The 25810-nt window shown below is 46.2% G+C and overlaps 1 protein-coding gene and 1 pseudogene across 5 annotated transcripts in view; one reads left to right on the forward strand and one right to left on the reverse strand.

Annotated features, from left to right (window-relative positions):
* The window catches only part of dock7 (dedicator of cytokinesis 7), a 303680-nt gene that overhangs the window by 234097 nt on the left and 43773 nt on the right, over window positions 1–25810 (forward strand). For all 4 annotated transcript variants that reach the window (XM_084309449.1, XM_084309450.1, XM_084309451.1 and 1 more), the window contains 3 exons: window positions 1818–1918; window positions 20036–20228; window positions 24127–24270. In XM_084309449.1, the coding sequence (XP_084165575.1) occupies window positions 1818–1918; window positions 20036–20228; window positions 24127–24270 (438 nt within the window). The remainder of the gene's footprint in view (window positions 1–1817; window positions 1919–20035; window positions 20229–24126; window positions 24271–25810) is intronic.
* LOC311225062 (tripartite motif-containing protein 16-like protein) lies at window positions 4349–5862 on the reverse strand (annotated as a pseudogene). The gene is made up of 2 exons: window positions 5304–5862; window positions 4349–5016 (listed from the first exon to the last, which is right to left on the reverse strand). The product of its transcript is annotated as a tripartite motif-containing protein 16-like protein (transcript).

Genomic DNA, 25810 nt, shown 5'->3' on the forward strand with positions numbered 1-25810 from the left:
AGCATAGAAATGGTAAGCAGCATTAGACAGGTTGATACAAAGATCATTTACATATATGGAGAAGAGTAGAGGTCCCAGTACGGAACCTTGTGGTACACCCTTAAGTACAGGGAGGAAAGATGATGATAAACCAGCAGACTGTACACACTGTGATCTATCCGTCAGGTAATTTGAAAACCACTCTACAGCCTGTCTAGATAAACCAATTTTATGTAGACACTTCGATAAAATGGCATGGTCAACCGTATCAAAGGCTTTGGATAAGTCTAGGAACAGAGCTGCACAGTATTTATTGGAATCCAGCGATTCAATGACATCATTGACTACTTTAAGAGTAGCAGTGATCGTGCTGTGCTTCTTTCTGAAACCTGACTGGTTCTTGGAAAGCAGGCCATGTGAGTCTAAGAAATCTTTTAGCTGCTCACTTATTAGTTTCTCAAGGACTTTGGCTAAAACACACAACTTTGAGATTGGTCTGTAATTGTTAAGGGATGAGGGAACACCCCCTTTCAACAGGGGGAGGACGTGGGCTGATTTCCAGACTAATGGAATCTCATTGCTTTCGATGGTGAGATTAAAAATGTAAGTTAAAGGTTCTGCAATAAAATCAGCAGCTGCCTTGAGAAAATGAGGCTCCAACTTATCCGGACCTGCAGATTTGTCGGAGTTGAGCTTCTTTAGGGCCCTATGGACCTCAACCACCTCAAAAGGAGATAAATTGAAGGGTTCAGTTTCTGAGTTTGAGGGGGGTGACATAAGGGGCCCCTGCTGTTCAGAGTCTGATGGCTGTAGTGACTCAAACAAGGATCCTGATGAAATAAAATGTTTGTTAAAAGAATTAAGAATGGTTAATTTATCAGTCACAGTACAGGACTCAGTTTCTATGTTGAGTGGCAATTCATTTGTGATGTCACTCCCATAAGTGGTCTTGATAACCTTCCAAAATTCTTTGGGGTCCTTTAGGTTACAGGTAGTTTTAGCCAAGTAGTACTCAGATTTAGCCTTCTGAATACGGGAAGTAAACTGGTTTCTGAGCTGTCTAAATGTCAGCCAGTCGGTGTCCGACTTGGAGCTCCTGGCCTTAGACCAGGCTACATCCCTTTCTCTCAACAGATTGGACAGCTCAGGGGAAAACCAGGGATTGTCACAGCCTTTCACTCTAAATTTGCGGACTGGCGCATGTTTGTCTATGATGTTAAGAAAAGTATCATAGAATGATTTCCAGGCTAACTCCACATCATTAATTAGGGAGATTCTGGACCAGTCAAACTGCCATAAATCATGATGAAAAGCTTGTTCACAAAAGTGCTTAAGATCCCGTTTCTGTACAATCCTTGGTCTTGTTTTCGGGAGCTTACCATGCCTGACTGTGGCGATGACACAATGGTCACTCAGGTCATTAGCAAAAATAGTGTATAGTGTATGTAGTGTTTCTATAGGTTCAGTATGTAATCTCTATGTTGTATGTAGTGTTTCTATAGGTTCAGTATGTAATCTCTATGTTGTATGTAGTGTTTATATAGGTTCAGTATGTAATCTCTATGTTGTATGTAGTGTTTCTATAGGTTCAGTATGTAATCTCTATGTTGTATGTAGTGTTTCTATAGGTTCAGTATGTAATCTCTATGTTGTATGTTGTGTTTCTATAGGTTCAGTATGTAATCTCTATGTTGTATGTTGTGTTTCTATAGGTTCAGTATGTAATCTCTATGTTGTATGTTGTGTTTCTACAGGTTCAGTATGTAATTTCTATGTTGTATGTAGTGTGTCTATAGGTTCAGTATGTAATCTCTATGTTGTATGTTGTGTCTCTATAGGTCCAGGACCTGGTCTTTAACCTTCACATGATCCTGTCAGACACAGTGAAGATGAAAGAGCACCAGGAAGATCCTGAGATGCTGATAGACCTCATGTACAGGTATATAATACACACACACACACACACACACACACACACGCACACACACACACACACGCACGCACACGCACACACACACGCACACACACGTATCCTGTACTATTCTGTTTGATAAAGAGGTGTGGTGGTGCATTACTCTGACCTAACCACAAGGTGGAGCAGTTTGTTCACAAGAGAGAGATAGAGAGAGACAGAGGAGAGAGAGAGGCATAGAGAGAGAAATACAGAGAGAGATACAAAGAGAGAGAGAGACAGAGAGAGAGACAGAGAGAGAGAGAGAGAGAATGTTATTGCCATAAAATGTAACATAGTTTGTTTCTTTACCTTTCTGTGAACGTTTAGAAAAAAAAACGTGTCTCAATCTGATAAAAAATTGTGGAGCAAATCCAATAGCGTTAAATGAAAATGACTTGCTGAAACAATGCTGAAGTCTGCAGGTCGGAGGAGCTCCGAGACTCACTGTTCTGAGTCCATTTATTTTCAGTTTTATTATTTGTATTGGTTTAAAAAAAAAAAAAAAAAAATCACGTACAGTTACTTACATTACAAAAAAACACATTGTGACAGGGGGGGGGGGGGGGGGTTCCTCCAGTTCATCTATGCCATCATCATCATCCACACCATAAGCAAGCAAAAACAAAAAGAAAAACAAGCAAAAAGGAAAGCAAACCAAGACAGGCACTGTACAGTATTGCACAATATGCCTCGAGCCCATTCACATGTAGACATACATCTATTTATTTTTTCTATCCTAGGTCTGTCCATACAATGGGGCATTGGGCCTTTAGAAGGATCCGAGAAATTTCAGCAGGAAAATAGTCTAATAGTGGGGCCCACACCTCCTGAAATGAAGCGTTGTTGCCTCTATGCATTGCACAGAGTCTTTCATGGGGTAGCACACCGAAGATCTCTCTATACCACATTTGTATAGATGGAGGCTTATCCTTAATCCAGTTTATCAGAATGCATTTCCGGGCTGAAAGTTGAAGTTTATCAAATAGTTTGAATTGTAAGGGTGTCAAATGAATTTCCTTTGATGGGAGTCCCAGTAAGAAAGCTCCCGGATCCTTCTTTATTTTCACCTTGAAAATGTCGCTTAACTCACGTGCCACTTGGCCCCAGATCCTGGATAAACACTTACCGTACTTTTCGCACTATAAGCCGCACCTGACTATAAGCCGCAGCAGCTAAATTGAATGATGTGTACATATATAAACCGCACTGGACTATAAGCCGCAGGTGTTTTAATGTTTAATTACCATATGTAATTAGCATTGGGACACAATACTGTCGGACAAATAACAAGAATTAACTCATTTACAAGTTGTATTAAGTTTAGCAAATAAGGGAACAGATAAATAACATTTCAATGCAGTCAAAAAAGCAATATTTAGATTTTTACATTTTCGGGTTTGGTCACGTCGAGTCACATATAAGCCGCACCGTTATATAAGCCGCAGGGTCGAAAAATGGGGGGAAAAGCCGCGGCTTATAGTCCGAAAAGTACGGTACATTCCCAAAAGTAGTGATAGTAGGTGCCCAGATCTGTTTGACATTTCGAACATAAAGGAGATATTGAACGGTCCATTTTGTTTAGTAACACAGGTGTGATGTGTAATCTGTGAAGAATTTTATATTGTGTTTCTCTTAGTCTGTTACATGTATAAACCTTTTTAACTGAGTCAATGGCCTCTTGCCAGTCGTCTTCAATATATTCATTGTGTTATGGAAATCTTAAGACGTCTTATCCAGGGTGTGCACACAAAAGGAAACTTGTCTCACGGTTTCTCAGTTCAGAGTCTTTTATTCTGCAGAATGGTGAAATCGGCTTCCCACGACTATCAAGAGTACATCAGAGTACATTCAAAACTAAAAATAGTACATTTACAAACCAATGAGCTTCTAGATAGACACTAGAAAGATATGTAGCCAGTATGAGCTTCTAGAGAGACAGTAGGATCTATCAAATATCAAATATCCACACGGGTCCTTCTGGGTTTAGATGTCCACGTTTATTTAGTAAGAATAAAAGAACAAAAGACAAAATGCACAATATTAAATGAATGGTCATTCTTCCTAAGGGAAGAGACAGACCCAAATCCCACAGTAATGACCAAAATAACCAAAGGTGATCAAATACAAATACAATGGTTGCATATTGTTGTCCAACCTACCCAGAGTATGAAAATAAAGATTTTGACTTCCCCACATGCAAAGGAACAGAGGTATTGAAGATGGGAATCAAATATGTGAATATGCAAATATCCAATCAGACAAACTCCGGTAGGCTATAAACTGTGTCCCTCAGAACAATGATAGAGTGACTGAGTGAATGTAACTCCTAATTACCTCATCTTTCACAACTCAGCATCTTCAAGATACATTTAAATCCAAAACCCTGGGTAGAGGAGCTGTGAATGTCACTGATCTCTACTTCAGCTCACAAAACTCAGCAGCCCCAGGGTATACACAAAACCCCAGTCCAGGATAGAGAGGCTGAGTGAATGTGGTGTTGACTCTGTGCAGGAGGGTCATGCTGTCAGAGACGCTGTAGAAGGACAGAGTACCTGCCCTGTGATCCAGGTACACTCCTATTCTGGAGGACCAGGGGCTCGGTACTATTATGTTATTGGTATTGTGTGTGAAGCTGTAATCACCTGGTCTGCAATCAAAAACCCAGGATTTGGAATTTAATCCAAATCCACCGTCATCCCCGGTGCCTGTTCTACTAATGTCTTTGTAGGAGGCTGCTACAGAAACCCCTACACTCCACTCCACCTCCCAGTAACAGCGTCCAGTCAGACCTTCTCTACCCAGAACCTGAGGCCATCTAATAAATCTTTCTGGGTGATTAGGATATACATTATTTCACTGCATATATGTTGCTTTTCTGTTCCCCTCAGACAAAGACAGAAGTGTGTTTGTTGTGTTTGGGTCCAGTGTGATCTGAGAGGAATATTGTAAGAAGTCAGCTCTGGTCTTGGGCTCTGGTGGCAGTAAAACATTAACTGCATTCACTGTTGTTGAGATTCTGGGCCACTGCTCTTTCAGAACGTCCTGTAGTTTCACTCTCAGCTCAGACACGACCTCAGTCACATCTGCAAAGTACAGGAGAGGAAGGACACTGATGCTGGGTGAGTCTGTGTAGACTCACTGGGACTGGAGAGGGGGGGGTGACTCTGTAGAAAGTGGATGTGGTCCTCTGTGTGTGAGAGCTGCTCCAGCTCAGTGGCTCTCCTCCTCAGGTCCACTATCTCCTGCTCCAGTCTCTTCTGCAGTTCTTCAGCCTGAGTCACGGTGGTCCTCTGTTGGGCTCTGATGACCTTCTTCAGCTCAAAGCGCCTCGTCTCCAAGGAGCATATCAGCTCAGTAAAGATTCTCTCACTGTCCCCCACTGCTTTATCAGCAGAGCGATTGAGAGAATCAACAGCCTGTTGGGCCTCTTTGAGTTGCTTCTCTCTCTCCTGGACTCTCTGGTGGACTATCTTGTTCTCCTGAAGCCGTGTGGAGGCTTTGACCAGCTTGTGTTTCTTTAACGGAGCTACAGTATGATGAGGCTGGAGGTGAGTTTCACAGAAAGAGGTCAGACATACCAGGCAGGACTCGAGGGCTTTCCGCTTTCTCCCAGTGCAGACATCACAGGCCACATCTCCAGGTCCAGCATAACAGTGATCAGGAGGAGCAGTTTGGGGTCCTGTCTTCATTAGTTGTTCTATCATTTCAGCCATTATATTGTTTTTCTTCAGAACAGGCCTCGGACTAAAAGTCTCCCTGCACTGGGGACATGTGTAGATCCACTTCTGATCATCGTGATCCCAGCAGTCTTTAATACAGCCCATACAGTAGCTGTGTCCACAGGGAATAGTTACCGGATCCTTCAGTACATCCTGACAGATACAACAGCAGCACTGGTCCCGGTACAGATCAACTCCTTGCTGCGCCATTTTATTCTACAAAGACAACTACAAGAGTGAACTCTGATTGTGTGGGTGGGAGGTGCTTCCTGGTTATAGCCTTGTACGGCTCTGGTTATAGCTGTCCAGGGGAGGAGTCGCTTTAAAGAGACTGTCTATTTTACTGTGATTCATAGATAGACAATGTTTTTTTACATAGTTCAGGACTTTCTCTCGTCATCAACTACCTCTCATTTGTTTACTTTGTCAAGTAAAACCACTAAAACTCATAAGCACAAAGAGACAATGGAATATGGTATACATACATTCTCTCTCTCTCTCTCTCTCTCTCTCTCTCTCTCTCTCTCTCTCTCTCACTCTCACTCTCTCTCTCTCTCTCACTCTCACTCTCACTCTCACTCTCACTCTCACTCTCACTCTCTCTCTCTCTCTCTCTCTCTCTCTCTCTCTCTCTCTCTCTCTCTCTCTCTCTCTCTCTCTCTCTCTCTCTCTCTCTCTCTCTCTCTCTCTCTCTGATTGATTGAAAACTTAATTTAACAGATTGCAGAATGGGTACAATACAGTACGGCTCAATACACACAATTGTTAAGGGGATGCAGACCAGAGAAAGACTTTCGTCTTGTTTACATCAGGGTCCCCCAATTTTCAATTCATCATAACATAAATTTATGACATACCAGATCTACAAATATACAGTACTGTTTATGAGTACAAAAAGAGTAAAAAAATAGAGTATATACATTTGAGGGGGAAGAAACTGTACATTAGAGGAGGTTGGGGGGGGGATCTCTCTTTCCTTTACACTTCTCTCTCTCTCTTGCTCTCTCTCTCCCTTATTATGAAATGATCATGCAATGAAAACCTATAAAACCCATGATTACAGTTGTTAAAAGGATATCTAGAGAATAACTTGATGTTACCAAATATGCATTAGTAAATAGGTACAGTACGTAGGTACGTTTTGCAATTATGCCACAACAATGTGGAACGGCCTACCCACAGCCGGAAAATAATGTGAATCCCTGCGCTCCTTCAAAACCGCTCTCAAAGAGCACCTACCGGTGGCTGCAATTCCAAACTGGCCCCGGTAAATGTCCAAACCCCCCCAGGCCGCCTGAATACTTTCCACAACAAATTTGTGTTTCCGCGTCTCTGATTGGCCACACGCGTTTCTGGTCATGTTTCAAGTTTCAAGTTTCAAGTTTCTTTAATAGTTGTCATACAGAAGTACAGAATACTTTTATACAAAATGCTTTTTACTGTTACGCTCCAGAGACTGTGCTAGACAAGATGTGACATGTGCGCCAATCGTGGGACCGCAAGTTTTTGGATGGTTAAGCTTAGGCGCTCTTTCAAAGTTGGTTAAGGTTAGAGTTTGTCTTAGAGCATGGCGATAGAACGCCTGCCCTGATTCCAAACTCTAACCTTAACCAACTGCGAAAGAGTCGCCTAAGCTTAACCAGTGATAAACTAGGCGTTAGGTAGTTTGCAGGCTGTTAGACCCGGAAATAGGCGCAGAACTTGCCGTCCCACGATTGGCGCACATGTCACATGACCAGAAACGCGCATGGCCAATCAGAGCGCAAAACTCGAACGCGGAAACACAAATTTGTTGTGGAAAGCATAGACGCCCCCAGGCCCCCACCCACCCCCCTCCAAAGTACAGTTTCTTCCCCCTCTAATGTATATATTTTTTATGATCTCTTTCTCTTAAACAATACTGTATATTTGTATATCTTGTATGTAATAATGTCTGGATGAAACAGTACTGTATATCTGTGTGTCATGTATGTCATAAATGTATGAGGATAATTGTGTGTTGTTAGATGTATGAAGATAATTGTGTGTTGTTAGATGTATGAAGATAATTGTGTTGTTAGATGTATGAAGATAATTGTGTGTTGTTAGATGTATGAAGATAATTGTGTGTTGTTAGATGTATGATAATTGTGTGTTGTTAGATGTATGAAGATAATTGTGTTGTTAGATGTATGAAGATAATTGTGTGTTGTTAGATGTATGATAATTGTGTGTTGTTAGATGTATGAAGATAATTGTGTGATGTTAGATGTATGCTAATTGTGTGTTGTTAGATGTATGATAATTGTGTGTTGTTAGATGTATGATAATTGTGTGATGTTAGATGTATGATAATTGTGTGTTGTTAGATGTATGAAGATAATTGTGTGATGTTAGATGTATGCTAATTGTGTTGTTAGATGTATGATAATTGTGTGTTGTTAGATTTATGATAATTGTGTGTTGTTAGATGTATGATAATTGTGTGATGTTAGATGTATGATAATTGTGTGTTGTTAGATGTATGATAATTGTGTGTTGTTAGATGTATGAGGACTTACACATGTTGGTTTCTGTTGGTATTGAGTGATGTTGAGGACTTGGGAGTAGGGATGCCCCGATCACGTTTTTTGCCACCGATACCGATCACCGATCGTCGTGAGCCATATCGGCCGATACCGCTCCGATACCGATCGTTTTTGATTAACATTTTTTTTGTATTTTATATAATTTTTTTTTTTTTTTTATAAAATATATATATTATATAATTAGACTTGTACTTGTATTATCTGCGAGACATCGCCACCACGCAACAAGCTCCACTGTCTGTGTGTACTCTAGTAGCCTCCAGCTACGGCCAGGATTCTCCGGAGCTGCAGCTGGACCTATACTCGAGTAGCCTCGAGCTACGGCCAGGATTCTCCTGTGCTGCAGCTGGACCCTATTGGTATAACGTTACTGTGCTCAGCAAGCCCTCAGCTCGAATACGCGTCGAATCAGTGTTATAAGACATTGATATCAGGAGCTATCTGTAGCTACTGCTAGCCGGATATATAACGTTAATACAACGCCTCAGTGAATTATTTAGTTCAATGGGACATTTCGTTTTTGAACAGTGAACTAACTTGCGCTAACGTGAGCTAACAGAGTATCATACACGTCTCTACTAGACTTGCTGGAGCATTTGTTGATATCAGGAGCTATCAGTAGCTAGCCGGCTAGATACCGTTCGGTTAGACAATGCCTCATCATGTATTAAACTAAAAGTGAATAGTTGACTGGGTAATTTTGTAACAGTAGCTAACGTTAGCTCAGGGAGACGCCGTCCTCCCATCCCACTAGACTAGACCCGTGTTTACATGCGTGCTGGAGGGAGGAGCAGACGCCGCACCACCCGGTGTCTGAGACAGAACTCAGCGAGTGAGATCGGTTTTGACGATCGGCGAAAATAAAGCATTATCACCGATCACCGATCGCATATTTATACTGATTATCGGCCGATAACGATCGGTGGCCGATCGATCGGGGCATCCCTACTTGGGAGAATAGCACAGCTGGGCTAAAAGAGATCCTAAAGAAACTAAACTAACCATTACCCTTAATCTAACCCTCATAACCACTAACCGTGGCCTTTAACCTAACCCTAACCCCTAAACGTGACCTTTAACCTAACCATGACCCCTGACCCTCAAATAGCTCCTGCATGTTGTCAGGTCCGGCCAATCTCCCCACAACAGAAACATTAATATTTTTTTCATCACTCATGGGGACATTTGGTCCTCACAACAGAATGTATCCTGCCTGACACACACACACACACACACACACACACACACACACACACACACACACACACACACACACACACACACACACACACACACACACAGATGCTCATTGGTAAAAACAACAGACATTCAGACATTATTGTTACAAAGGGTCAGATTAAACCGAATATATATATTTATTGCCTGAGATCCCATGTATAATATTTGCATATCGTTTGATATCCCCTGTATATTCCTTGTACAATATATACGGAATATCCCTTTACCTGGTAGCAGGACAGACCATAATATTCGTTCTCCTATTGGAAGCGATCCCCTAGGCGCCACTGCCTTACCCCTTCGAGCTGACTTCAAAGGTACCGACGAGATATGTCTGTACATGCCCAGCTTCTGCCCACTAATACGGCTACCGAAAGCAGAATGGCACTATTTGTCCACGGTACATATAAATAGGGCGCAAGAAATGTAGAACCCCCTTTGCAGTTCCCTTTCAGTTCGCCTTCAGTTCAGTCTGGTTCAGTTATCCAAGCAACGTCTCACCCACTACGCAACGTGGGCAGAGCAGGGCTCGCATCGCCCCAAGATAGTCTCGTGTTATCCTAATACGTCTGTTTGTCGTATCGTTCTCTATTTATTAGTAAACCTTCATTACGAGTCAAAGACCACGTGGAGTGAGTGATTGTGCGTCTACATAGAGCACTTATTGCCCGTGCTAATAGTATAGTAACGTCAAGGTCAACCGTGCACTACCGCACCGGAGGATATTTGCACCGGAGCAGCAGCACCACGGGGGATTTACACCCCGCCCGCAGTGCCACTTTTCCGGCAAGGATTATTATTCTTCATTCTTCACCAAGCTGCTGGAAGCAGAAAACCGTCTACACCCACTGCTGTGGGATCCACGTGCCCGTGGGGACATCACTCAAGCCCGTCTTTGTCGTACCAGAGACCCCACGGCTTCACCTGCAAGGCGCGCAATCTGGGACCAGGCTGCCTATCCCCGCTGACACGGGGGTGACATCGCCTCCTTGAACCCTGGACTTGCATAGAGCTTTGGCCCCCTCTGCTGGCTTACAACCGGTAGTACCCCCTTTCCCAGAGCACCATAGAGATCATCCTTACTATTCATTATTGATTTGCCTGCACATTCTATTTGCCTTATAAGCGCAATCTAAGCAAAGTATATTATGTAATACTATTCTTTATGTAATAAATATTGTAAACGAGTATTTTGTGTGGAAAACCGTGTTATTGTGGGAGTGTTCTAATCTAATATACTTATGTACAGTATTGGCCAGGAGTACATAGACGGTAGTGATTTAATGATATCAGTACTTGATTAATACAGTCAGGGAATTGTACCCCTCAGTTACAATTGGTCCTTCGATAGCCGGAGAATAATTAGCGTAATATTAATATAATATTAATATTGACATGGCCGATGACGAACACTCCACAAACGGTTCTCCTAAGCTAGATCGCCCGCAGCGCAGACGACAGCCACCTCCCTATCTAGAGGCATACTCTGTCAGTCCAATACCTAGCTTTAAAGGAACGGTAAACGCGGTAAAAGTAGAAAGTAAAATTATGTCTGACCTTAACGACCAGGTTACCCCGCCAACAGAGGCCCTAGTGGGTGCTAATGTAACTGACCAAGCTCACGGTGGGGACCAGGAGGGAACTGACACGACTTTACCCCCAGACAATACCGAACAAATAGCCCCCGATCAGCTCCGGGAGGAAGACAACCCTAAAGAGACGCGCACCCAGGAGATGGATCTCCTCGGTGCGCAACAGGAGAACGGGTCTCCAACAAGTACTGCCGGGAGCCGATCGCCCCGAACGGCGTCTTCCCCCAGCGCGGCGGACAAGATGCTGGCGCAAGCACTCATCGCCACCCTGGCAGCCTCCACCGAACGCGATCGACTTCAAGCGCAACAGACGCGCGAGCGCGAACAGTTTGCAGGCGAGCGAGAGCGCTTCCAGGCGCAACAAAGGAGTGAAGACGACCGCATAAGGCTGGAGACCAGACGCCTCCAGACAGAAGAGAACATTGAGAGAAGCCGCGCCGATGCACAGCACGCCGCCGCAAATGCACAGCACGCCGCCGCAAATGCACAGCTCCACGCTGCCCATGCCAGCGCCAATGCCCAGCGCGACGTCGCCAACGCACAGCGCGACGCTGCCCAGGCCAGCGCCAATGCGCAACGCGACAGCGCCAATGCGCAGCGCGACATCGCCAATGCCCAGCGCGAAGCAGCGCGCGACGCAGCCCATGCCCGGCGCGAGGCAGAGCGCGACCGGCTGCAGGCGGAGCTGATGGACAAACTGGTGGCCATGGCGACACCCCCTCACTCCGCACGGAGCTCCCAGAGATCGTCCAGACACGGGTCTAGGACACATTCCCCTACCCGACGAAGCGACCCGGGACCCCGCCACCAGGAGGAGCCTGTCCACGTCTCTGAACCCCCTCCCCAGCCGGTCCATACGAGACCTAGCAACCGGGGTACAGAACCGGACCACGCCGAGAGACTGAACAAAAGACTCCAGGTCCTAGCAGAGGAAGAGGAGGAGGAGGAGGAGGAGTGTCAAGCCGACCAGCAGCAACGTACTCAGGACCAGGAGGTCCAGTACAGCCCAGAAGTCAGCCCCGAGGCCCTGCGCTACAAACCCCCGACTCAACTCACGGGTGAGTTTGACGCACCGTCAGCCCCGAGGAACAGCACCTGGGTACCCGACCTTCGGTACCCACCAAGTACCAGCCCAAGACGACACGCAAGAGGAGACTCGCCTAGGAGGCCTCTCCCCCAACGCTCACCGATGTGCCAGTCATCCATGACATCATACATTGCCACGCCGTCATTTCCCGACTTCGCCTACGAGAGTCGAGCACAGTACACGGAGCTCCGGATGTGCCTAGAGACAATGATGGTGGATGTCGCTGATGAACGCCACAAGTATGCAATATTACTGAAGCACCTGAAAGTACCGCGAGCGCACAATATAGCGCTGGCCTATGCCACCTCTTCGACACCATACACAGCGGCCCTGGCGGCGCTGGACCAGAGATATGGACGTATATGGGATTACGTGATAGAAGAGATAAGGCATATTGACCGCTTACCCCCAGCAACAGACAATCGCTCACTAGACGACCTGTCAATCAAAGTGCAGTCCCTGGTAGGGATGCTGGGAGCGCAACGGGAAAAGGGCAGGCATGAGCTATACGCCAACTCTAACGTCGAGAGGATTTTGGAGAAGCTGCCACCCGCAAGACAGGAGCGTTTTAGGCGGCAGAGAGACTACCGAGATCCCGACGGCCCCGAACCATCCCTCCTTGATCTAGCCGACTTCCTGGCGAGAGAAGTCAGCAGCTTACGACTGGATACATTCGGGCGGAGCACGCCAAGCTCCAGAGAGGGACCCAGGAGAATAAATGATGGAAGAAGATCGGTGACTGTCATGCACCAAGCCGAATCAGTACCGCAGCACTCCAACCACAACACCCCCTCGACGAAAGAGGACCAGTGGAAGATTGAGTGCCAGTACTGTGAGGATTGAGTGCCAGTACTGTGAGGGAGAACATCGGCTCCATCAGTGCGAAGATTTCAAGAAGCTGACCACGGATGATGTGAGCCAGTGGGTCAAGGACCACCGCCGCTGCTTCCGCTGCGCGCGCAGCCACCTAGCAGCTGAGTGCCACCTGAAGAAAAAGTGCAGCAGGTGCGGTGGCACCCACCTGGAGGTCCTGCATGACATCAACAAGCGTCAGCCAGGACAACCGAGTGGGCCCGTCACGGTACTGTACCATGCCGAGGCGGTGGCACCAGAACCAAAGTTCCACCAGACCGCTCCCTGGTGTCCCGACTGCCGCGGCAGACACTGGGAGTCAAGGTGCGACTCGTGCCACATAGAGTCTACGTCACCACCCGAGACAGGAGTGCTCCACATTGACCAGCACAGCGAGACCCCCCGAGTGCTCCTCAAAGTGGTCAGAGTGCTCCTGAGCCACGGGGACAAAGTCATGGACACTTACGCCGTCCTTGATGACGGGTCAGAGAAGACCCTTCTGCTCGCGTCCGCTGCGGCCCAGCTGGGACTGCGGGGGAGCGAGAACCAAATGACGATTCGGACAATAAGAAGAGATTTAAAGACGATAAAGGGCGAGAATGTCTCCTTCACTATCGCAGCAAGCGGTTAGCCAGAGCGACGGTACAAGATCACAAATGCTTTCACCAGCCAAGAAATAGGACTATCGCAGTACACCTACCCTGTCACCAAGTTGATGGATAAATATGTGCACCTGCGTCAATTACCTATCCCGCTCATAGACGGCGCTACCCCGACCCTGTTGATAGGCTCCGACCATGCAGAACTCATAGTCCCGATTGACCGGGTCCATACAGGCCCCCGAGGCTGTCCTGCAGCAGTCGAGACCCGCCTAGGATGGACATTGCAAGGCCCCCTCGCTAAATCTCTCAACCGAACAGCAGCCACTAGCTGCCTCCACTCCAGAGCGACAGAAGAAGACACCGGCCTCTCCCCCGTACAGCAGAGGCTATTGACATTAAGCGAGGGGCCCGTGAGAGAACCGTGGGTACCAGAGGGAGTTCGGAACTCCATCCCCCTCAGCTGCGCTTCAGACGTAGCTGACCTCGAACCCAGCACCCCAAGCGACTCCTTGACGGGGCGGCCGGGACCGGCCCCTCCTCACACGGGGTACAGAGCGAACAAGAGAAACAGACGGAGGAGGAGAAAGCACAGCCAAGCCCAGATCAAAGCAGTCTCAGGCCTGCTTCCTCCTAAGCCCCCCTTCATCCCGTCCAGTCGTCATGACCATAGACCAGTCACCACCCCGAGCTGCGTGGCCGGCCGGCCGCGTAAGCAAAGTGACCACTGGTGCCGACGGAAAGGTCAGAGTGGCAGAAGTGCTCGGCCAAGGGCGGATCTACAACCGACCCGTGGCGAGGCTGATAGAGTCGCCAAGGCTCCCCGACTTGCCTAATGACGACCATGACCCCTGACTTTGTGAACTGCCCGACCCCTCACAGACATTGAGTAGTGGACAGTGCGGTTAATCTGTCCCTGCTTAGCTAATTAGGTGGGACTAATTAGGGGGCGGCTGTTACAAAGGGTCAGATTAAACCGAATATATATATTTATTGCCTGAGATCCCATGTATAATATTTGCATATCGTTTGATATCCCCTGTATATTCCTTGTACAATATATACGGAATATCCCTTTACCTGGTAGCAGGACAGACCATAATATTCGTTCTCCTATTGGAAGCGATCCCCTAGGCGCCACTGCCTTACCCCTTCGAGCTGACTTCAAAGGTACCGACGAGATATGTCTGTACATGCCCAGCTTCTGCCCACTAATACGGCTACCGAAAGCAGAATGGCACTATTTGTCCACGGTACATATAAATAGGGCGCAAGAAATGTAGAACCCCCCTTGCAGTTCCCTTTCAGTTCGCCTTCAGTTCAGTCTGGTTCAGTTATCCAAGCAACGTCTCACCCACTACGCAACGTGGGCAGAGCAGGGCTCGCATCGCCCCAAGATAGTCTCGTGTTATCCTAATACGTCTGTTTGTCGTATCGTTCTCTATTTATTAGTAAACCTTCATTACGAGTCAAAGACCACGTGGAGTGAGTGATTGTGCGTCTACATAGAGCACTTATTGCCCGTGCTAATAGTATAGTAACGTCAAGGTCAACCGTGCACTACCGCACCGGAGGATATTTGCACCGGAGCAGCAGCACCACGGGGGATTTACACCCCGCCCGCAGTGCCACTTTTCCGGCAAGGATTATTATTCTTCATTCTTCACCAAGCTGCTGGAAGCAGAAAACCGTCTACACCCACTGCTGTGGGATCCACGTGCCCGTGGGGACATCACTCAAGCCCGTCTTTGTCGTACCAGAGACCCCACGGCTTCACCTGCAAGGCGCGCAATCTGGGACCAGGCTGCCTATCCCCGCTGACACGGGGGTGACATCGCCTCCTTGAACCCTGGACTTGCATAGAGCTTTGGCCCCCTCTGCTGGCTTACAACCGGTAGTACCCCCTTTCCCAGAGCACCATAGAGATCATCCTTACTATTCATTATTGATTTGCCTGCACATTCTATTTGCCTTATAAGCGCAATCTAAGCAAAGTATATTATGTAATACTATTCTTTATGTAATAAATATTGTAAACGAGTATTTTGTGTGGAAAACCGTGTTATTGTGGGAGTGTTCTAATCTAATATACTTATGTACAGTATTGGCCAGGAGTACATAGACGGTAGTGATTTAATGATATCAGTACTTGATTAATACAGTCAGGGAATTGTACCCCTCAGTTACAATTATTGTATTGGTGATGGCAGTGGATACACTCGTCTAGTGAGTTTTGTGTCCATATGTTTTATTTTTTTGTCTTCCTCTCTTTCCTCCCGTCCCATCAATTCCGATTCCCGTCAAGTCAAGTCAAGTCAAGAGTTTTATTTGTCACGGCATACAAGTATACAATGAAATGCGGGTGGTCTTGCCCGCAACGATGTGGAATACAGTAGTAACAACATATAATAGAATCCAATAAAACAACATTGTGCAATAAACATATAATAGAATCCAATAAAACAACATTGTGCAATAAACAGGTAACATAGTCGGGCATATCGGTATTTGTACATAAGTTATTTACAGAGCATGGAGGACATGCTAGGTCCTTTGGTAGTGCATATACACTGTTACTGTTACTATACTATTTTTAAAGTGACCTTTCCTTAGTGGCCATAAGTGTGGGCGTGTGCAGCATGAGTGTGTGCTTGCTCATGTTAAAGTGGCTGCTAGTGTGCGAGCGTGTACAGCGTGCGTGTCGTGTGTGTGCTCATGTGTGTTTGTGTGTGGAGAGTTCAGTGTTCAAGGCTCTGATGGCCTGGGGGAAGAAGCTGAGCCGAAGTCTCTCTGTCCTAGTAGCTGGGGTTCGCAGGCGTCTGCCTGACCTCAGCAGCTGGAACAGGCTGTTGTTGGGGTGGTGAGGGTCTTTCATTATTCTGCAGGCTCTGGATTTGCACCTCTTGTTGGATAGAACCTGCAGGGGAGGTAGTGCAATACCCGTGGTACGCTCGGCTGAGCGCACCACTCTCTGTAGGGCCTTCTTGTCCTGTGCCGTGCTGTTTCCATACCAGGCAGTGATGTTTCCAGTCAAGATGCTCTCTACAGCTCCGGAGTAGAAGGACTGGAGTATCTTCCCAGATACTCTGAACTTCCTTAACTGTCTCAGGTGGTAGAGGCGCTGCTTCGCCTTTTTTACGACTGACTCTATGTGTGTTGTCCATGTCAGATCCTCTGAGATGTGGACCCCAGGTACTTAAAGCTGCTCACTCTGTCCACTTGTAGCCCCGTTTATCCTCAGTGGTGTGTGTGTCTCCTGCTGTCCTCTCCTATAATCCACGATCAGCTCCTTGGTTTTACCAATGTTCAGGAGCAGGCTGTTGTCCTGGCACCAGCGTTCCAGTACCTCAACCTTTTCCCGGTAGGCCTTCTCGTCGTTGTCCGAGATCAGCCCCACCACCACCGTGTCGTCTGCAAACTTCACTATGGAGTTGGAGCTGAACTTCGCCACACAATCGTGTGTGTAGAGTGAGTACAGCAGGGGGCTCAGAACACAGCCCTGGGGGGACCCGATGCTCAGGGTGATGGTGCTGGAGGTCTGACCCCCCACCCTGACCGCCTGGGGTCTTTCACTCAGAAAGTCCAGTACCCAGGTGCTCAGGGCGGAGCTCAGACCCAGCTCGATTAGCTTGTCCACCAGTCTGGTGGGGACTATGGTGTTGAACGCTGAGCTGTAGTCAATGAACAACAGTCTCACATACTGTAGCCCCCCTTCCCCTCCTAGTCTTTGCGAGCATTGCCCTACTGTCGGTCTGGGGAGGGTGTAGACTACCACATGCTGCCCTACTGTCGGTCTGGGGAGGGTGTAGACTACCACATGCTGCCCTACTGTCGGTCTGGGGAGGGTGTAGACTACCACATGCTGCCCTACTGTCGGTCTGGGGAGGGTGTAGACTACCACATGCTGCCCTACTGTCGGTCTGGGGAGGGTGTAGACTACCACACGCTTAGACTGACCTGGGATCTGTAGATATGTAGGGGCGGAGCCAGCTGGTTCCTTGTGCTGGCAAGCTGTCTGCTCAAGAGGGTTCTGCTCGCGGCACAGGAATCAGCCTGGAATATATATTTACAGCAGCCAATACTCAATCAATACTCAATCAAGGTTTGAGGTAAATTTTTTTTTTTTAATGCGATTAATTTGCGGGGAGGGTGTAGACTACCACATGCTGCCCTACTGTCGGTCTGGGGAGGGTGTAGACTACCACATGCTGCCCTACTGTCGGTATGGGGAGGGTGTAGACGACCACATGCTGCCCTACTGTCGGTCTGGGGAGGGTGTAGACTACCACATGCTGCCCTACTGTCGGTCTGGGGAGGGTGTAGACTACCACATGCTGCCCTACTGTCAGTCTGGGGAGGGTGTAGACTACCACATGCTGCCCTACTGTCAGTCTGGGGAGGGTGTAGACTACCACATGCTGCCCTACTGTCGGTCTGGGGAGGGTGTAGACTACCACATGCTGCCCTACTGTCGGTCTGGGGAGGGTGTAGACTACCACATGCTGCCCTACTGTCGGTCTGTGGAGGGTGTAGACTACCACATGCTGCCCTACTGTCGGTATGGGGAGGGTGTAGACTACCACATGCTGCCCTACTGTCGGTCTGGGGAGGGTGTAGACTACCACATGCTGCCCTACTGTCGGTCTGGGGAGGGTGTAGACTACCACATGCTGCCCTACTGTCGGTATGGGGAGGGTGTAGACTACCACATGCTGCCCTACTGTCGGTCTGGGGAGGGTGTAGACTTATCACATGCTGCCCTACTGTCGGTCTGGGGAGGGTGTAGACTACCACATGCTGCCCTACTGTCGGTCTGGGGAGGGTGTAGACTACCACATGCTGGTACAGCAGCCCCTACAGGAGCTCAGAATGGAAAAAAGCGCCCCCTATCGTCTATCCCTGTGTAACTGCAGGTCAGTCGCTTAGACTGACCTGGGATCTGTAGATATGTAGGGGCGGAGCCAGCTGGTTCCTTGTGCTGGCAAGCTGTCTGCTCAAGAGGGATCTGCTCGCGGCACAGGAATCAGCCTGGAATATATATTTACAGCAGCCAATACTCAATCAATACTCAATCAAGGTTTGAGGTAAATTTTTATTTTTTAATGCGATTAATTTGCGGGGAGGGTGTAGACTACCACATGCTGCCCTACTGTCGGTCTGGGGAGGGTGTAGACTACCACATGCTGCCCTACTGTCGGTATGGGGAGGGTGTAGACGACCACATGCTGCCCTACTGTCGGTCTGGGGAGGGTGTAGACTACCACATGCTGCCCTACTGTCGGTCTGGGGAGGGTGTAGACTACCACATGCTGCCCTACTGTCAGTCTGGGGAGGGTGTAGACTACCACATGCTGCCCTACTGTCAGTCTGGGGAGGGTGTAGACTACCACATGCTGCCCTACTGTCGGTCTGGGGAGGGTGTAGACTACCACATGCTGCCCTACTGTCGGTCTGGGGAGGGTGTAGACTACCACATGCTGCCCTACTGTCGGTCTGTGGAGGGTGTAGACTACCACATGCTGCCCTACTGTCGGTATGGGGAGGGTGTAGACTACCACATGCTGCCCTACTGTCGGTCTGGGGAGGGTGTAGACTACCACATGCTGCCCTACTGTCGGTCTGGGGAGGGTGTAGACTACCACATGCTGCCCTACTGTCGGTATGGGGAGGGTGTAGACTACCACATGCTGCCCTACTGTCGGTCTGGGGAGGGTGTAGACTACCACATGCTGCCCTACTGTCGGTCTGGGGAGGGTGTAGACTACCACATGCTGCACTACTGTCGGTCTGGGGAGGGTGTAGACTACCACACGCCTCCTCCGATACATATGGAGTCGTCAGCCGCTTCTTTTCATCTGACAGCGAGGAGTTTCACTGGGAGAACGTAACACGTGCGGAGGTTCCCGCTATCTTCCCCAGATCCCCTCCCTGCTGAACAGGCGCCCTGACCGACCAGTAGGAGTCGCTGTTGCAACGACCTCATACCCCGCGGCTTCCCACCCGCTAACACTGCCAATTGTGTTCATAGGGACGACTGACCAAGCCAGAGGTACCGCTGACAGCTGGATTAGATCCCAGAGTCTCTGCGGTGGTAGGCGAGTGCTTAGTCCTCTACGCTACCCAGTCACCCCAGTGCTTTGACCTCTACACTACACTCTAGTTTTAAGCTAGGCTAGTGGTCCGTATCAGCTTCCATTCATGTGTGCTAAGCTAGGCTAGCTCGCAGCCGGATAGCTCTCTACTGAATGCACAGAGGAGATTGGTCTCCATCTTCTCGTCGGACTCTGGAGAAGACGGTGATCCCATAATGTTGCCGTGTTCTTTTACCATACAAAAAGTGACAGCCCTTGTACCTATGTCCACATGCATGTGTATCTGTGCTTGTGCTAATGTTTGCCTCTCTATTTACCTATCTGTGTGTGTGTCTGTGTGTCTGTGTCTTCTCAGAATCGCTAAGGGATACCAGACGTCTCCAGACCTGCGGTTGACATGGCTACAGAACATGGCAGGTAAACACTCTGAGAGAACCAACCACGCGGAGGCTGCACAGTGTCTGGTCCACAGCGCCGCCCTGGTGGCAGAATACCTCAGCATGCTGGAGGACCGCAAGTACCTCCCAGTCGGCTGTGTCACCTTCCAGGTAAGACCAGTTATAATCACCATTAACACTTTGAGTGCCAGTGACGTCATAACTCGTTTTATTAGCCCCCCCCCCCACTGAGTGCCACGGACGACAAATATCGTTTTATTGTTTTATTAGCAATCTGAAATCATATTTCATCAACCGAGTCTCCCGTTGGTACAGCAGCCCCTACAGGAGCTCAGAATGGAAAAAAGCGCCCCCTATCGTCTATCCCTGTGTAACTGCAGGTCAGTCGCTTAGACTGACCTGGGATCTGTAGATATGTAGGGGCGGAGCCAGCTGGTTCCTTGTGCTGGCAAGCTGTCTGCTCAAGAGGGATCTGCTCGCGGCACAGGAATCAGCCTGGAATATATATTTACAGCAGCCAATACTCAATCAATACTCAATCAAGGTTTGAGGTAAATATTTTTTTTTTAATGCGATTAATTTGCGATTAATCACGAGTTAACTATGGACAATCATGCGATTAATCGAGTTAAATATTTTAATCGATTGACAGCACTAATATAAATACCATACCTGTTTATTAAGGTAAGACTAGTTATAGTCACCATTAATATAAATACATGACCTGTTTATTAACGCTTTCAGCGCCATAAACTGTCCCCATCTCTGCTGCTTCAAGGCCAGCTTAAAATGGTCATTTTCGCGGTGTTTCATGATGTTTGCAGAGCTGTATGTGTGTTCTGTATTATAGCTGTGGAGACAACTGTGTGGCTCATTTGACAGACACTACTTGTAGTCCAACAGAAACAGTCCCAGAAACAGTTTGTTTCTACACACTGTAGTTTGTAGTTTATTACACGCTCAACATCGCGCATTTCCAAGATAATCCAGTCTTTTTCCATAGATCGCGAGATAAAACGCGCTATGTGCAATAAGATCCCCTGAAACCCCAAATACTCCCAAATCAAAGGTATATACCATGTACACATGTACCTTCACAAAATCATCAGGGGCGGGGGGGGGGGGGGGGGGGGTTCATGTTTCATGTTCGGTAAAATAGAATGTACCTTACCTTAGCCAGAAGGTATTCCAAAAAGAATAATTCCAAGTTATCGCATCGCCATCACGATTACCAGTGTATATGTATATACACGTTTCGATGGTAATAAATACGCTTCGGCAATGGAATTTCGAGGTGATAAATGTGAATCTCTGTTCAAGAGGAGGAGCCCCTTACCAAAAAAAAGGAAAACGTGTATCCACGCCAATGCAATTCCAGTTCAGACACAGACGATACTGCCACCTGGTGATATTCGATTGGCATTGCAATTCCAACGTATACAAACGAGCCAGGGATGGCTAGAATGATCCGGATGGCGATTTAGAACGGGGATCTGAGTGAAAAGATCAAAGGATCTAAAAACGAGTTTACTCATTCTTGGCGCTCAGCGCTTGTCGGCCAATAACGAGTATACTCGTGATTGGCGCTGAATGTGTTAATCTCTTAAGCCCTAGCCATGTTTTCTGAAAATCCGCCTAAAAATACATACCTACATAAGTAAATGGAAGATTGCTCCACTTCTACAAGGTCCATTTGCATGTTTTTGGTACCCAGGGACATCTATGGATCTCAGGGAATGTATTCCCAGTGTCAGAAATATTGTGTCTGTTACTAGGCTTGAGTAAATTGTAATGAACCAAAGGAGAATCTCGATTCAGTCACGAGTAATATAAATACATTACCTGTTTATTAAGGTAAGAACAGTTATAGTCACAATTAATATACATACAGATCCAGCTCTTAAAAATCTAACCTCTACTGCAGTGGTTCCCAAACTGTGGTGCGCGCACCCCTTGTGATGCGCGAGCGCCCTCTAGGTGGTGCGTGACATGAAAAGGCTAATGGTGGTAAAAATAAATTAAAAAAAATCTTTTTTTTTGCAATAAAATGTCATACAAATCTTAGTCAAACCTTTAGTATTATGGATATTAAACATGCTGGCAGAGTTTTAACATTTTAATTAAATAAGGAAATTCCCTATCCATAGTCGCCGTGGGAAGAGATAAAATAAAAAATAAAATCTGTGCACGGAGACCAGCAACAATTTTTTCTAACAGAAAAAATTGGGGGGTGCGTCAGCTAGGTCGGGAGGTGACAGGGGGTGCACGGCCAAAAAAGTTTGGGAACCGCTGCTCTACTGCAAGAGCTCAGAGTCCTAAGAGCTGCATCTGTACATTACATGTTTATTAAGTTGGTTAGTTACCTAGGTAATACCAGTTATAGTCACGATTAATAATATGCATACATTACATGTTTATTAAGTTGGTTAGTTACCTAGGTAATACCAGTTATAGTCACAATTAGGGCTGACCCCTATTAGTCGATTAGTGTCGACTAATCGGTCGAAAGGAGCCGTAGTCGACTGCCAACCTCTTAGTCGAATACAAAAAAATATATATATATAACTGGATCTTTTCATTGGCAAATACAAAATACTGAGTGAACACCAGTATGGGTTTAGGAAAAATATAACTACTACATATGCAGTGATGGAGATGGTAGAAGAAATAACTAAAGCAGTTGAAAATGACAAGTGTTCTATTGGTATTATTTATATTGACCTACAGAAGGCTTTTGATACAATAGATCACAGCATATTAGTGAGAAAACTGGAGAAGTATGGGATACGAGGTATAACTAACTCTTGGCTGAAGAGCTACTTGGAAAACAGACAGCAATGTGTGCAAATCAATGAAACTGTGTCAGGATTTAGGAAGGTCACCTGTGGATTACCTCAGGGATCTGTGATAGGTCCAAAACTATTTATACTTTATATTAATGATATGTGCAATGTTGCTGAGCTGTTAAAGTTTGTTATTTTTGCAGATGATACAAATGTATATTGCTCAGGAAGTAATTTAAAGGAACTTTTGCCTGATATTGAAAGAGAGCTTGAAACTCTCAAAACTTGGTTTGATGTTAATAAATTGTCTCTCAATATTAAGAAAACTAAATTTATGGTTTTTGGAAATCGAAAAGAAATAGAGGGGAGATAGAGTTAAAAATATGTGATGTAAAAATAGAAAGAGTTTTTGAGATACAATTTCTAGGGGTAGTTATTGACCAGAAATTAACATGGAAACAACATGTTAACTATATTCAAGGAAAAATATCTAAGTCAGTAGCAATATTGTATAAATGTAAGGATATATTAAACTACAAAGCCTTGCACATAATTTACTGCTCACTTATACTTCCTTACATTTCTTACTGTGTGGAAGTATGGGGGTCGACATTTAAAAATACAGTAAATCCAATAGTCGTACTGCAAAAGCGGGCCATTCGGAACCTTTTCAAGGCTGGTTACTATGAACACACAAATCCATTGTTTATAAAGTCTCATATTATGAAATTTAATGATTTGGTTTACTATAAAACTATGCAAATAATGTACAGAACTAAAGAAAAGTTACTCCCAGATGGGGTGCAACGGTTTTTTTCAACACATGAAAGAAAATATGATTTGAGAGATATTTGTAAATGTACTGTTCAGAAAGCTAAGAAAGGGATTAAAAGGAGGTGTATTTCTATTACTGGGGTTAACTTGTGGAACAATGCGGATATACAGTTAAGAATGAGTAATTCGATTTTGGTTTTTAAGAAAAAGGTTTGTAAAGATATTTTTGAAAACTACAAGGGTGAATAACACTGTTTTGTTTAATTTTTTTCCTTTTCTTTAGAATACTGTTTTGGAGTAAAAAAATTTGTATTTTTTTGGTAAGAATATAGGACAGGCACATATAAGCACTATGCTTCAGTCTGTACCTTTTTCAGTCACTGTAAATAATCAAATATTGATAAATGATTATGTATATTGTACTGTGTGTGAAGATGACTGAAAAAAATTAACTACTACTACGTGTGTAACTGTGTGTTTCCTGGTCTCAGAACATTTCGTCCAACGTGCTGGAGGAGTCTGCGGTCTCAGACGACGTGGTGTCCCCAGACGAGGAGGGCATCTGCTCGGGGAAATACTTCACTGAGGCCGGCCTTGTGGGGTTGCTGGAGCAAGGTGCTGCCTCCTTTAGTATGGTGAGTTATACAGGAGCAGGCTGCTGCCTCCTTTAGTGTGGTGAGTTACTGTATACAGGAGCAAGCTGCTGCCTCCTTTAGTGTGGTGAGCAGTGGTGCAGTCGTAATATGACAGTAGGCCAAACGCCCTGTGCACGCGCGCGCGCATGCGCACAGATTTTTATTTTTATTTTTTTTATTGCCTTGAAATAGAGAAGCTGAAAAAGGTAGCAGGATGTAGCCTTCAATATATAAAGAAATTATATTGTCAACAGATATTGTTACAAAGGGTCAGATTAAACCGAATATATATATTTATTGCCTGAGATCCCATGTATAATATTTGTATATCGTTTGACATCCCTTGTATATTCTTTGTACAATATACACTGAATGCCCCTTTAGTCTACAGGACAGACCATAATATTCGTTCTCCTATTGGAAGCGATCCCCTAGGCGCCACTGCCTTACCCCTTCGAGCTGACTTCAAAGGTACCGACGAGATATGTCTGTACATGCCCAGCTTCTGCCCACTAATACGGCTACCGAAAGCAGAATGGCACTATTTGTCCACGGTACATATAAATAGGGCGCAAGAAATGTAGAACCCCCTTTGCAGTTCCCTTTCAGTTCGCCTTCAGTTCAGTCTGGTTCAGTTATCCAAGCAACGTCTCACCCACTACGCAACGTGGGCAGAGCAGGGCTCGCATCGCCCCAAGATAGTCTCGTGTTATCCTAATACGTCTGTTTGTCGTATCGTTCTCTATTTATTAGTAAACCTTCATTACGAGTCAAAGACCACGTGGAGTGAGTGATTGTGCGTCTACATAGAGCACTTATTGCCCGTGCTAATAGTATAGTAACGTCAAGGTCAACCGTGCACTACCGCACCGGAGGATATTTGCACCGGAGCAGCAGCACCACGGGGGATTTACACCCCGCCCGCAGTGGCACTTTTCCGGCAAGGATTATTATTCTTCATTCTTCACCAAGCTGCTGGAAGCAGAAAACCGTCTACACCCACTGCTGTGGGATCCACGTGCCCGTGGGGACATCACTCAAGCCCGTCTTTGTCGTACCAGAGACCCCACGGCTTCACCTGCAAGGCGCGCAACCTGGGACCAGGCTGCCTATCCCCGCTGACACGGGGGTGACATCGCCTCCTTGAACCCTGGACTTGCATAGAGCTTTGGCCCCCTCTGCTGGCTTACAACCGGTAGTACCCCCTTTCCCAGAGCACCATAGAGATCATCCTTACTATTCATTATTGATTTGCCTGCACATTCTATTTGCCTTATAAGCGCAATCTAAGCAAAGTATATTATGTAATACTATTCTTTATGTAATAAATATTGTAAACGAGTATTTTGTGTGGAAAACCGTGTTATTGTGGGAGTGTTCTAATCTAATATACTTATGTACAGTATTGGCCAGGAGTACATAGACGGTAGTGATTTAATGATATCAGTACTTGATTAATACAGTCAGGGAATTGTACCCCTCAGTTACAATTGGTCCTTCGATAGCCGGAGAATAATTAGCGTAATATTAATATAATATT

The sequence above is a fragment of the Notolepis coatsorum genome (assembly GCF_963971535.1).
Source record: "Notolepis coatsorum genome assembly, chromosome: 3".
NCBI lineage: Eukaryota > Metazoa > Chordata > Actinopteri > Aulopiformes > Paralepididae > Notolepis > Notolepis coatsorum.